Below are 13,264 nucleotides of genomic sequence, written 5' to 3'. Positions count from 1 at the left end.
ACTGAATAGTGACGTAACGCGGATGTTACAATACATTTAGATATCGATAAAACTTAACATATTATATAAATGTCAAAACAATTCATTCATGGTTTTCATTTGTGTCAGAGCTTCATGTGTTAAATGTGCTCGTTGCCAATAGATGGCGCTTTTAAGTAATTAACTGTTCCGTAACGTCAGATTCAATTAATATCGCCGAATATGTTTGTAGGGGCACATGTTAATCATTGTTACGCTCGCTTCGTAGATGCACTCGTTGGTTTAAACTCAAATAGCATAGCATATCGTGTATTATTTTATCCAGGATATATGCATACAACGAATACATACTATAGAAGTATACCCCTTAACCCTTTAACAGCCTGTTAATGTCCCACTGCTGGGCTAAGGCCTCCTCTCCCTTTTGAGGCGAAGGTTTGGAGCTTTGGTAGAATACACATGTGACAGAATTTCAATGAAATTAGACACATGCAGGTTTCCTCACGATGTTTTCCTTCACCGTCAAGCACGAGATGAATTATAAACACAAATTAAGCACATGAAAATTCAGTGGTGCTTGCCCGGGTTTGAACCCACGATCATCGGTTAAGATTCACGCGTTCTAACCACTAGGCCATCTCGATTTAGTATAGAAGTATAGTAGACTATAATATTTGTGTTTATAATTCATCTAGTGCCTGACGGTGAAGGAAAACATCGTGAGGAAACCTGCATGTGTCTAATTTCATTGAAATTCTGCCACATGTGTATTCTACCAACCCGCATTGGAGCAGCGTGGTGGAATAAGCTCCAAAACCTTCTCCTCAAAAGGGAGAGGAGGCCTTAGCCCAGCAGTGGGACATTAACAGGCTGTTACTGTTACTGTAGAGACTATATATTTGTTTCCGGATGTTTTTATTTTATTTTATGGGTAGGTGGGCAGATGGGCCACCTGATGATAAGGGACAATGGAAGGGTTAATATTTCTAACAGCGCCAATGTCTGTGAGCGATGATGACTTATTATCAGATATCCCGTCTCCCTACAGTGGTGAGTGGTCACCAACGCCCATAGACATTGGCATTGTAAGAAATGTTAACCATCGCTTACATAGCCAATGCGCCACCGACCTTCGGAACTAAGATTTTATGTCCCTTGTGCCTGTAATTACTAATTGCACTGGATCACTCACCCTTCAAACCGGAACACAATAACACCAAGTACTGCTGTTTTGCAGTAGAATATCTGATGAGTGGGTGGTACCTACCCAGACGAGCTTGCACAAAACTCTACCATCACTATTTTATAAAACACAAACTAACAGACAATGAAAATAATCTATAATCCAATTCGTATTATTTATCGTACTAGTTATTCTAAACATTAATCAAAAATTCCACTAAATATAATTTTACTGGATATCGTTCAGTAACCGGAAGTCGATAATATTAAAATTATCGACATACCGACATCACTACACTTGTTATTTATTGTTAGCTTACCGAGATAAAGGGTAATAAAGTTATCTTTCATAGATTAAATAAAGCAGACTGTCCACAAAAGTTCAATTTTTTTTTTATCAAGTCGCTTCCTAATTTGATATACAGCAATATTTTTTTATAGAATAGAACGGCGGACGAGCATATGGGCCACCTGATAATAAGACCAACGCCCATAACATGAGCATTGTAAGAAATGTTAAACATCGCTTACATCACCAATGCGCCACCATTGGGAACTATGATGTCATGTCCCTTGTGCCTATAATTACACTGGCTCACTCATCCTTCAAACCGGAACACAACAATATCATGTACTGTAAAAAGTATATGATGGTGTTACTTATTATTTATGTGAAATATATATTTGCGCGTTTTGGGGGTAAGACGGACTCGTGTTCCGTGACGTCATGACGTTCTCTTATGACGTCATGTCTCTCCGCTCTCATCTCCCTTGTGTGTGTGTGTACGTATACTATATGAAGTATATATGACCTGGGATTTGAACCCAGCACCTTCGGGTCTGCGACCTTACATCAAGCCACTAGAGTGACTTTTTTTTTCACGCAGTGGAAACCTTCAGAAAGGTACCCAGCTCAGATGGGGGGGGGGACTGGGTTATGTGGGATTCGTACCCGCTAAAACCACTGCGATGGCCGTCCGCGGCACGGATCGCAGAGGCTGTGGGATCGTGTTGATATAACACATCCGCGGTCTCTCCCGTGCTTTGCCCCACTCGAGGCTCGGCGGAGCTCTATTCAGGGGGCGAAGGTAATCGCCCCGTACTCCTCGCTAGTGCGTACAGCAGCGCGAGGCCATCCCGGCTGCCATCCTCTTCAGCACTAGAGTGACTAACCAACGAGGCGGTCAGTGTCCTCACATGCCCCAGTATTATCAATTTAAAATGTTGTCATCCTATTCTCGTCCCTTTTGCAAAGACAACAAAATATATTTTCATATTTTTCATTTGCAATGACGTTGAGTAAGGAATTTCTAAAACTATTCAAAATTTCAAATCTATAGCATTTGTAGTTACTGAGAAACAGCTGTCAGACAAACAGATCAAGTCGCACCATGAGGTTTCTTTTTCGACAAGAAGTGGCAGAAATATAATTTATTTTCATAACATGTGTTTGAACTAACAAATATAATAATCACTTGTACCAACCTTCCGAGCCGATAGCCGAGATGGTCTAGTGGTTAGAACGCGTGAATCTTAACCGATGATCGTGGGTTCAAACCCGGGCAAGCACCACTGAATTTTCATGTTTTTAATTTGTGATTATAATTCATCTCTTGCTTGACGGTGAAGGAAAACATTGTGAGGAAACCTGCATGTGTCTAATTTCATTGAAATTCTGCCACATGTGTATTCTACCAACCCGCATTGGAGCAGCGTGGTGGAATAAGCTCCAAATCTTCTCCTCAAAAGGGAGAGGAGGCCTTAGCCCAGCAGTGGGATATTAACATGCTGTTACTGTACTGTACCAACCTTCCAAGAATTTTTGCTTTACGCTTTCACCAGTAGCCTGATCCATTAAAACTGTATGTGCCTCAATGGATTTTTCTGTCGATATTGATGCACCAATAGACACACCAACTGTAATACCAAGAATTATATTATAAATTGATCTCTACGAGTAATATTTTTATACAAAGTCTTTAGATGTGTTTGATGCTACACAAAGACAGACAAATTATTATAATATGAGGTCACTCGAGGAGCGTCGAAGGGTTGCAGATGTGATTTTTTTGTCTAAATTAATAAATGGCCTAATTGATGCACCTGAACTGCTCGAGCGTTTAAGTTTCGCAGTGCCTCGTGACGGTAGCCGCTTACAGAATCGCAAGACGTTTCGTTTGCCTCATACAAGAAGCAATCTTGGTGAGCATGGTCCGCTGTATACAATGCTATCTTTTGCTAACTGTTTTAGAGATACTATATATCTTTAACGATAATATCAGGGCCATTAAAAAGAAAATGTCTACACAAATGGGTTAATTTTTACTTCTATTTTTATATTATTTAGTTACTTTTTAGTTTATTTTAATTCTGTTTTGCTTTTTAGTTATTTATTTTTATTATATAGCTGATTGTTTTTATAAATTTTCTTATGTTTGTTCTAATGTTACGCTGTAGTTACTAGGTAATGTAATTTTTTTTTTTTTTTGCTTTTTAGCCCTCATATAAGCATGTAGTGTCCACATCGAGAAGACTCAATTGTAAATATTTTCAGTTAAACGTATTATTGTATGTCATTGTTGATTGTATTATTGTAGTCAGTTTTGTGGAATAAATAAAAAAAAAATTCAAATTTAAATTATTTATTTGCCAAGTTGTAGATTCATTTTTGATGCTACAATGGTTAAAACCCCTTCACAACAACCATGAGATGGTATGCTAATGTCATATATATGTCTATGGCATAATAAATTACTTACAATGCGCGTGAGCTTTCAATGCAACATGATATTATGTTTTGACCATATATATTTTTATTTTTATAGTATAGAAAGGCGGACGAGCATATGGGCCACCTGATGGTAAGTGGTCACCAACGCCCATAGACATTGGCATTGTAAGAAATGTTAACCATCGCTTACATCACCAATGCGCCACCAAACTTGGGAACTAAGATGTTATGTCCCTTGTGCCTGTAATTACACTGGCTCCACTCACCCTTCAAACCAGAACACAACAATACCAAGTACTGCTGTTTTGGGATAGAATATCTGATGAGTGGGTGGTACCTACCCAGATGAGCTTGCACAAAACTCTACCACCATTATTAATCTTGGGCATCCAAAAATAATGAAAATTTAAATAGATTTCTGATTAACACAAATTTCATAAAATCCACCTCTAAATTATGATAATACATTACATTTTTATAGACAATTTAGCAAAAATTAGAAAGACTTTGGCATTCATATTATCTAGTAGCGGCCTGTCCCAGCTTCACATGAGTGGATATTTTTTTTTGGGATAAAAAGTTGCCAATAAGTTATACATGTTGTAATCTGTGAACCAAATGTTATGTAAATCCGTTCCAAACAAAAATACAAATATTTTTTCTTTATAATATAAGTAAGAAGAGTAAGTACACCATTGAAAGCACTATTAGTTACCTTCATCTTGCTTTGCGTACATGCATTTTGAACTGATTCTTGCATTTTTATTGCTAAGATTAACAAGGAAGGAATTTTATAAAGTTGAGCCATAAATTATTATGATTCTCTAAATATTCTGCCAGAGAGAGACTGATTAAAATGATAATAATAATTAATATCCTGGGCAACATTCACACATGACCATCTGATCGTAAACTAAGCAGAGCTCGTAGTGTGGGAACCGGACAACTGATATACTACATACACTACTTTTCTTTTGTAAATACATACTCATACAGTAAGTCTGACACAAATGTCTATCCTGGGTGGGAATCGAACCCACAACCTTCGGCGTGAAAGGCAGGTGTCTTCCAACCACGCCAACCGGCTCGTCATGATTATGTTTATTAGTATATCAATAAGTTATCACCTTTCTTAATATACTGAGTCGGGATAGCGTTTCTTGTCAGCCTATTGCTTGGTGATATATAATATTTTTCAAAGTGTTTATTACATAACCTTAATTGGTTATATATGTACATATTTCCTTTCTCTATAGTGTCACTCTCTAGCACTGCTTTCCATGTTACAAACCTTTCTATATCGCTTTTGGGCTTAGGGAAATGATGCAGTGGACCTGAAATTTAATGTTTTCTATTAAAGTCCGATCGGTTAAAGATGATGAAATTCATGTCACATACCGAGTTGATATTAATTGTAATGAACAAAAGATTTTTTTGTGAGGTTATAATATTTAATGAGAAACTAGAGAATCAACAATATTCAGCTACTAAATAGTAGCAAAGTAATTTAGAACAAACATAGACTAGATTGCAAGAGTTCACTCGACTTTGGAACAGAGCACTGTTTGTGAACTTTGCAATGTGTTGGTGTTTGGACCGAAACCGTTGGACTAAATTGATCAAAGTAAACTAAGGTTACAGCCTGTGAATGTACCACTGCTGGGTTAAGGCCTCTTCTCGTTTTAAGAGGAGGTTTGAAGCTTATTCCACCACGCTGCTCCGATGCGGGTAGGTGGAATACACATGTGGCAGAATTTCAGTGAAGTTAGACACATGCATGTTTCCTCACAATTTTTTCCTTCGCCGTCAAGCACGAGATGAATTCTAAACACAAATTAAGCACATGAATATTCAGTGGTGCTTCCCCGGTTTTGAACCTACGATCATCGGTTAAGAATCACGCGTTCTAACCACTAAGCCATCTCGGCTTTTATATAAATTGACAGGATGACTGTCGGGACGTTCTATGCATATGTTTATAATTTCAATTGTATTACTTACCTTCTGCGTTACACCCGAAATAACAGTTAGATCGTGGGCTTTTCGGTATATTCGCCATCATCAGCAGCCTATAAACGCGCCAAAGTCTTCGTAAGTTCGAAATAATACGTAAAACGTAGTCCTAAAAACTTTGCCGGTCGGTCAAGAGAGGAGTGAAATAGTGCCCGTAAAAAATCGCCATATAACAAATAATGAAGCACAATCAGGTTCCGGAAAACACGCCAAGGTCAAAATAGAAGTGGAAAATCTATACAAAAGCAGAGAAACAACGCACACACAAAAAAAAAAACACCGAACGAACTCGACAAGAAAAATTTCTAAGCTTCTTAACGTTTTGTTTTGAACTTTGACACATCACATCACATAGTGTTAATATTACAAAATAATTGTATATTGTAATTTTGAATAAATTTACTCATAGTAAAAATTTAAAATGAATTTGATTTCGTTTTATAAACAATATTTTTATATTGACTTTTCCAATTTGTCTATTTAAAAACAAATTTTTAAGGAAACATGACGGGTTCTGTATAGACATCTAGTGCCGTTAAAACGTTTTTATGTGACTTAGTTGATTCGTCCTATACGCTAGATGGTGCTAGCTTCCATATAAATATATAAATTTTCCTTTTCTATTTTTACGGTCCTGTGTACTTCACTGTCACCCCCGACTTTGTAAATTGAGATAATAGAAAGTAAATTGCTTTAGTAAGACATAAATGCACTATCTACTTTAATTTAGTTATATATTTTACAATGAGATGACATAATCTGTTGTCAAAATTTGTTTGTTGATTAATATACGCTACAAACCTATTTGCAAAAAGAATCAATGTTAAAAAAAGCTTTAATTATGTTGTCTATTATTGTGGATATAGTGACTTAGATTAAGATATAATTTCAAACGATTACCTATATTTAAAGTTATACTTATGTATATATATACATAATTAATAATAATATTCAAAATCATTTTTGAATAAAAACATAGATTTTGAATATATGATATATGAATATGTAGATAGCTCATAAAAATAATATCTATCCATTATTATGTTTCTTTTTCATATTGTTTTTAATTTTTAAACAAATAAATTGGAAAAAATATTTTATATACATCTATTGGAATATTTATAAACTAAAATGGTGCAAATTTTCATCACAAGATGTCGCTGATATGCGCCATCTATCGGAATTTTCATAAAAACAAAATGACGTCAATTGCTTTTAAAGTTAATCGTGGCTAAGCAATAATTAAATTTTAATATCTGCATCATTATATCGAAGAAATACTTTAAAAGATTGATTTATACAACTGTGTAGTTGTACAACGTTGTTTTGACCTTAATTGAATTCAATTCAAATCAAAATTAATATCGTTGGATTTACACAAGTTACTTCAAAATACATATTAATATTTGTGTAGGTAAAAACATGAAATATATTTGTATTTGACTAAAATCCATTATATTTTCATATGATTAAATAATGACCAGATAGTTTTTTTTTTGTATAGAATAGGAAGGCTGACGAGCATATGGGCCACCTAATGGTAAGTGGTCACCAACACCCATAGACATTGGCATTGTAAGAAATATTAATCATCGCATACATAACCTTGGGAACTAAGATTTTATGTCCCTTGTGCCTGTAATTACACTGGCTCACTCACCCTTCAAACCGGAACACAACAATATCAAGTATTGCTGTTTTGCGGTAGAATATCTGATGAGTGGTACCTACCCAGACGGGCTTGCACAAAGCTCTACCGCCAGTAGAGTACTTTAACAAAAATATATGTAATTATTAGGTATAGGAAGAAACGGATATATAAAATATATCCGTTTCATACTTAAGACATTATTAATTGAGTTAAAATCCTTCAATATATTCTTATACATATTACATACTTACAAAAAGTATAATTAAATTTCACACTATAAATAAATCTTGTATCAATTTACGTTTAGTAATATAATTTTTTATTAATATAATATAATTTTTTATATTATATTAATATATATATATATATATACATATTATGTATGTCGTATAGGTAATATAGATTTTTAGTTAGATAACTCACTGCATACAGCTGTAGCAATTTTACCCCAATGCGGGTTTCGCGTTGCTAAGTTACTTTAGTGTAAAAAACAGAAATGACAAAAAAAAAGTATAAGTAATTTTGTTATCTGTTCAATTCGAGAAAGGAGGTTTTTATGTTAATAATATGAAAACACATATGTATTTCGTAATAGAATTATTTAAAATGTGTATAACCAATAATTACTGGCGTTAATATAATATTAAATACTTATTATTTGTATGTTAAATTAAAAATATAATTAAAATTAAACACTGCAAGTTTTATTTTGTCGTTTTATTTATTATACTTTTATCAAGCATGTCAAAGCCATTTAAAAAAAAATCTGCGCTCTCAGATTAATAAAACAATAAACAAAAAAAAAAAATCATGGAATACGTAGATTCGAATTTCAAAATATTCGAATTCTAAATTAAAACTATACTATGCATATTTGCAGAGAGAGCTGAATATGTAATCAATAAATGGTTGCTAAAAATATATTTTATAATTAAATAGGACTTAATAATAAAATCGTAGGTACAAAGTACGTCCTATTAAAAAAAAAAAACAAAAACAAATTTTCGAAAATGTATATTTTCATGAATAATATATAACTGAACTAAATATGTAATAAAAATATAAAAGAATTTCTTTATAATATCTTATTATTGATGTTTTTTCCATCTATATTTTTATTTATATTTAATAACCTTTATATATTATATTACAAAACAACAAAATCAGTAAATGAACAAAATAATAATTTTTTTAACGATATTACGATATAGCATTACGTTCCAAAATTAAAACTAATAAATGTAACAAAAACAAGCATTACGTATTCTATTTTTAAATTATTAATGAATTAAAATTTACGAATTTTAAATTGTTCCGAATAAGTTATTGCTATGCGGTCTCAAGCAAATGGAAATTCATTACAAAAATAAAAATACAGACTATAATAAATCTTAAATATAATTTAAATAGCTAAAATTAATATTTAATGAGATTAATATTAATAATGTTTAAATTTTGCTTTTGCGTTTTAAAACAATTAAAATTACATAATGGAACGCCTTTTTTAAAAAAGGAATTCTATTTAAAAACTTTGAGTGACTGTTAACCTATATAATAGCCCAATACTCCTTAAAACAAGTCGGTCAAAAAAACCTCAATGCAGGTGGCAGGGTTGCCATTTCAAAAACGTTCCACATTTGAAAAACAATAGCCGTATGAGCTGCGCGCGCATCCAACATCGACCCGTTATCAGTTATCGCCAGTCGTGGTCCGATCGTCACGCAGACCGGACGTATGCGTGGATGGGTGAACTACAGTACCCCGGCGCACCAAGCGTCGTTGATGATGAGAGGCAGTACCGGGCACCATTTAGACGGGCGCCACAATACAGATGGCCGGCACCCCAGCCACCTCAGCCGTCAGCGTTCGCGCCATGGAGGAGGGCCCCAGCGCCCCCGAGGCCCCCAGATTATAGACGCAGTGCATCATACCCGGGCAAACCAGATGAGCCGTACCAGGTTAGTTATTGTGATAAATATGTAATGGGGAAGTGACGTACGTTTTCTTGACGTGTGATCTTAGAGAATGGAATAATTTATTTTTCCGCACTAAATTGGTTACAAAATCATTGAAAATAATTAAAATTTTCAGTCTTTTGATTATTAAATAGTATTTCCGTTGAAGTTTTTCCGTAAAAACGCATTAATTAAATGATTTTCTATGTAAAATGTGTTATAAAACGTGATATATTTACATAAAAGTTAATCTACGTGCTTAATAGAGTTAGGAACGGTAATCCGGATAAGTAATTAGGCTTCCTTGCTCAATTTCAATGTTATATTGTAGAAATATATGAAAAATACTGAAAAAAATGTATACATATGGTTCGCTATTTAATAAATATCATTCGTTTATAATTACGTGGATCGGAAAGAATACGTTTTTGTTGACATTACATTAAATATTTATATTTCCATTTCTGAACTAAATTTAATGAAAAAAAAAACATTAATTGACGAAGGCAAAATCTTATTCAGTATATTTTACATTCAAATTAAAAATTCTGATGTTATAATATTTGTGATAATCTGTATTTATTTATTATAAAATTTAAATACTAAAATGATTTTTACAAAAGGTCCTTTAAGTTTCTTGATATAATTCTCAGACGCAATTGGTTACATTTAAAATTAAATATATTTAGGAAGCCATATTGGTTCAAATATTTTTTAATTTAAAGACCTTGGATTGTGTTTAGTCGAAATAATAAAAAAGCAATAGTTTTGTCGTAGAGCTGGTTCATGATATCTGATTAATGGAATAAAAGAAAGGCTATTATTTGAAGACGTTTTTGTTCAAATTAATATATAATATGCTAGATTATATTGTAACGAGCAAATTAAAAGAGTGTGAACAACTCAGGTATGTGTAAGAGGTTTTTTAAAAATTAAATGTCGCTAGCATATGGGCCAATCATTACGTGGTCACCACCGCCCATAGACATACTATACGACATATTAAACATCCCTCACATCAATGCGCCATCAACTTTGGGAACTAAGATGTTATGTCCCTTGTGCTACACTGGCTCACTCGCCCTTCAAACCGTAACACAACAATACCAAGTATTGTTTGTATCTAACTATTAAATGATCAAAACACCACTTCCGGGATGAGTTCTAAACAAATATATGCAGTTTTGAGTAATAATAACTTTTCAAAGGAGTGACAATTGAATTAATTGTCAGTTTTCTCAATTGAATTTTCATTCTTAAGAAAAAGTGAAGATTATTAAGATTTGAATATAAGAAAAGTAGGTGTCGCCCGCGGGTTCGTTCGCGTGTTAGGGGAGGAAGTGCAAGTGTTAAAAAGTAACCCTTGTACTTTCTTAAGAGTTCAAGCTTGCTATTTTTATTTGCTTGCTAATTCCATCAATTTCGGTTAAGTGGTTTAGCCCTGTAACAAACAGAGTTACTTTCGCCTTTATAATATTAGTATGATTGCTTTGGGTTCTAAGACCGTCAGATAAAACCATTTTATTTTAAATTAAATAAAAGGTCTACATGTAATTATATTAGTATGTAACAGCCTGTGAATCAAAATCAAAAATAGTTTACAGCAAAATATTACACACTTGATACAATATCTGGGTTGTTTGCTGAAACGATATCATAACTGTATTAGCCTGTATGGCCTTAGCCCACTGCTGGGCTAAGGCCTCCTCTCCTTTTTTTTTGAGGAGAAGGTTTGGAGCTTATTCCACCACGCTGCTCCAATGGAATACACAAGAGGCAGAATTTCATTGAAATCGGACACATGCAGGTTTCCTCACGATGTTTTCCTTCGCCGAAAAGCACGAAATGAATTATAAACACAAATTAAGCATATGAATATTCAGTGGTGCTTGCCGGGTTTGAACCCACGATTAAGATTCACGCGTTCTAACCACTGGGCCAAAAGTCGAGTAAACAATTATAATCGGTCCAACCATTTCTAATCAATGCGGTGACCGTCGAACAGCACTTTATTACTTTTTAGATATAAATATCGTCTGTTTATCTGATTATTATTCTGGAATAAAAATCATAATGTAGCCGTGAAAAAGGTTTCATCAAAATGCTTAAACCATAAATAGACGCTTTGTAAGGCTTCGTACAAGACCGTCTACGTAAGTATCACCCACCAACAAGATATCCACCGCCAAACGGCAATAGAAATGTTCCGGTTTGAAGAGTGAGAGAGTGTAACCACAGGTACATAACATAACATCTTGGTTCCCAAGGTTGGTTGATGGTCTCCCATTGGTGATGTAAGGGATGATTAATATTAGGGCCAATGTCTATGGGCGGAGGTGATTACTAACCATCAGGTGACATATGCTTGTCAACTTGTCAAGATGGGCCGGTTGGCGTGGTTGGTAGATACATGCTATTCGCGCCGAAGGTTGTGGGTTCGATTCACACCCAGGACAGACATTTGTGTGCATGAACGTGTCTGTTTGTCCTGAGTCTCGGTGTAATTATCTATATAAGTATGTATTTACAAAAGAAAAGTAGTATATGTAGTATATCAGTTGTCTGGTTTCCATAGCACAAGCTCTGTACAAGCTTAATTTGGGATCAGATGGCCGTGTGTGGAAAATGTCCCAGGATATTATTATTATAACCTACCATTAGAAAAATAAAAAATAAAAATACATTATTTTAAGTTTTAATTTCTTCTTTCGTTAATTTTATGGTAAATATGTTGGGTTGCGCTTTAAAATATATTATATACTATTTAAGCTATATATATATATATTGTAGCTATGTGAAGTGTCATAGAAGCTTTTATAGACTTACGGTGATCGGTCAACCTGCCTATGATCTGTGATATTCCTGTAATATGCCTTATTACTTTTTTAAATATTTTAAGCTATATTTCTTATATTCATTCAACAATACATTTACATCAAGTGGAAGCATTATTTTTAAATACCGCAGTGATCAAGGCAATTACGAAACGGTTTAGTGTAGCTGTAGTGTTTTCAATAAAAATAAATTAATATTAAAAAAAGGAAGTTTGTTTTTTGCTATAAAAAGGAGATCATAAACAGACCCATCATTTTGATACATTTTATATTTTTTTTTATAGAATAAAAGCTTGTCGCGAGTACATACGTACATTCAAAACAAAATTATATTTTTTTAAACAAATTTGCGTTTGTGATAATACATTGCTTATGTCGTAAATTTTAAAAAGTAATTATGTATTATTAGCAATGTACTATATACTGGTGGTAGAGCTTTGTACAAGCTCGTCTGGGTAGGTACCACCCACTCATCAGATATTCTACCGCAAAACAGCAGTACTTGGTATTGTTGTGTTCCGATTTGAAGGGTGAGTGAGCCAGTGTAATTACAGGCACAAGGGACATAACATCTTAGTTCCCAAGGTTGGTGGCGCATTGGTGATGTAAGCGATGGTTAACATTTCTTTGTATGTTTGGATGTCTGTGTAAAGCTGAAGCGTGGGGGATTCATCATCATTATAAATAAGATTCGCTTTTGATTCCGCTTTTATAAAAAGGGAAAGCTACACATATCAATTAGGAAATCTCTGTTCTAGTTTTAATTTTGATTATTGGGCGAGTGTCTCATGTACTAGGAAATCAAAAACAGTAAATACGTCGCACCGAAATCGGATGACACCAACCTTAGTCCTTGGTTATGGGCCGAGTGTCTCTAAAAGGTTATAAGCAGCAAGAATGTATCACCAAACGTAATTTT

General features: G+C 34.0%; 1 protein-coding gene across 1 annotated transcript in view; it reads left to right on the top strand.

Annotated features, from left to right (window-relative positions):
• The first annotated feature begins 9,222 nt into the window (after positions 1 to 9,222).
• LOC126779997 (cytoplasmic polyadenylation element-binding protein 2) overlaps positions 9,223 to 13,264 on the top strand; it is a 79,941-nt gene continuing 75,899 nt past the window's right edge. Inside the window, exon 1 of the mRNA XM_050504234.1 lies at positions 9,223 to 9,514. Within this exon, the coding sequence (XP_050360191.1) occupies positions 9,299 to 9,514 (216 nt within the window). The 5' untranslated portion in view covers positions 9,223 to 9,298. The remainder of the gene's footprint in view (positions 9,515 to 13,264) is intronic.

The sequence above is a fragment of the Nymphalis io genome, chromosome 30 (genome assembly GCF_905147045.1).
Source record: "Nymphalis io chromosome 30, ilAglIoxx1.1, whole genome shotgun sequence".
Classification (NCBI taxonomy): Eukaryota; Metazoa; Arthropoda; class Insecta; order Lepidoptera; family Nymphalidae; genus Nymphalis; species Nymphalis io.
Note: the sequence above shows the minus strand (reverse complement) of the source record. Positions and strands in the feature narration are given on the sequence as shown.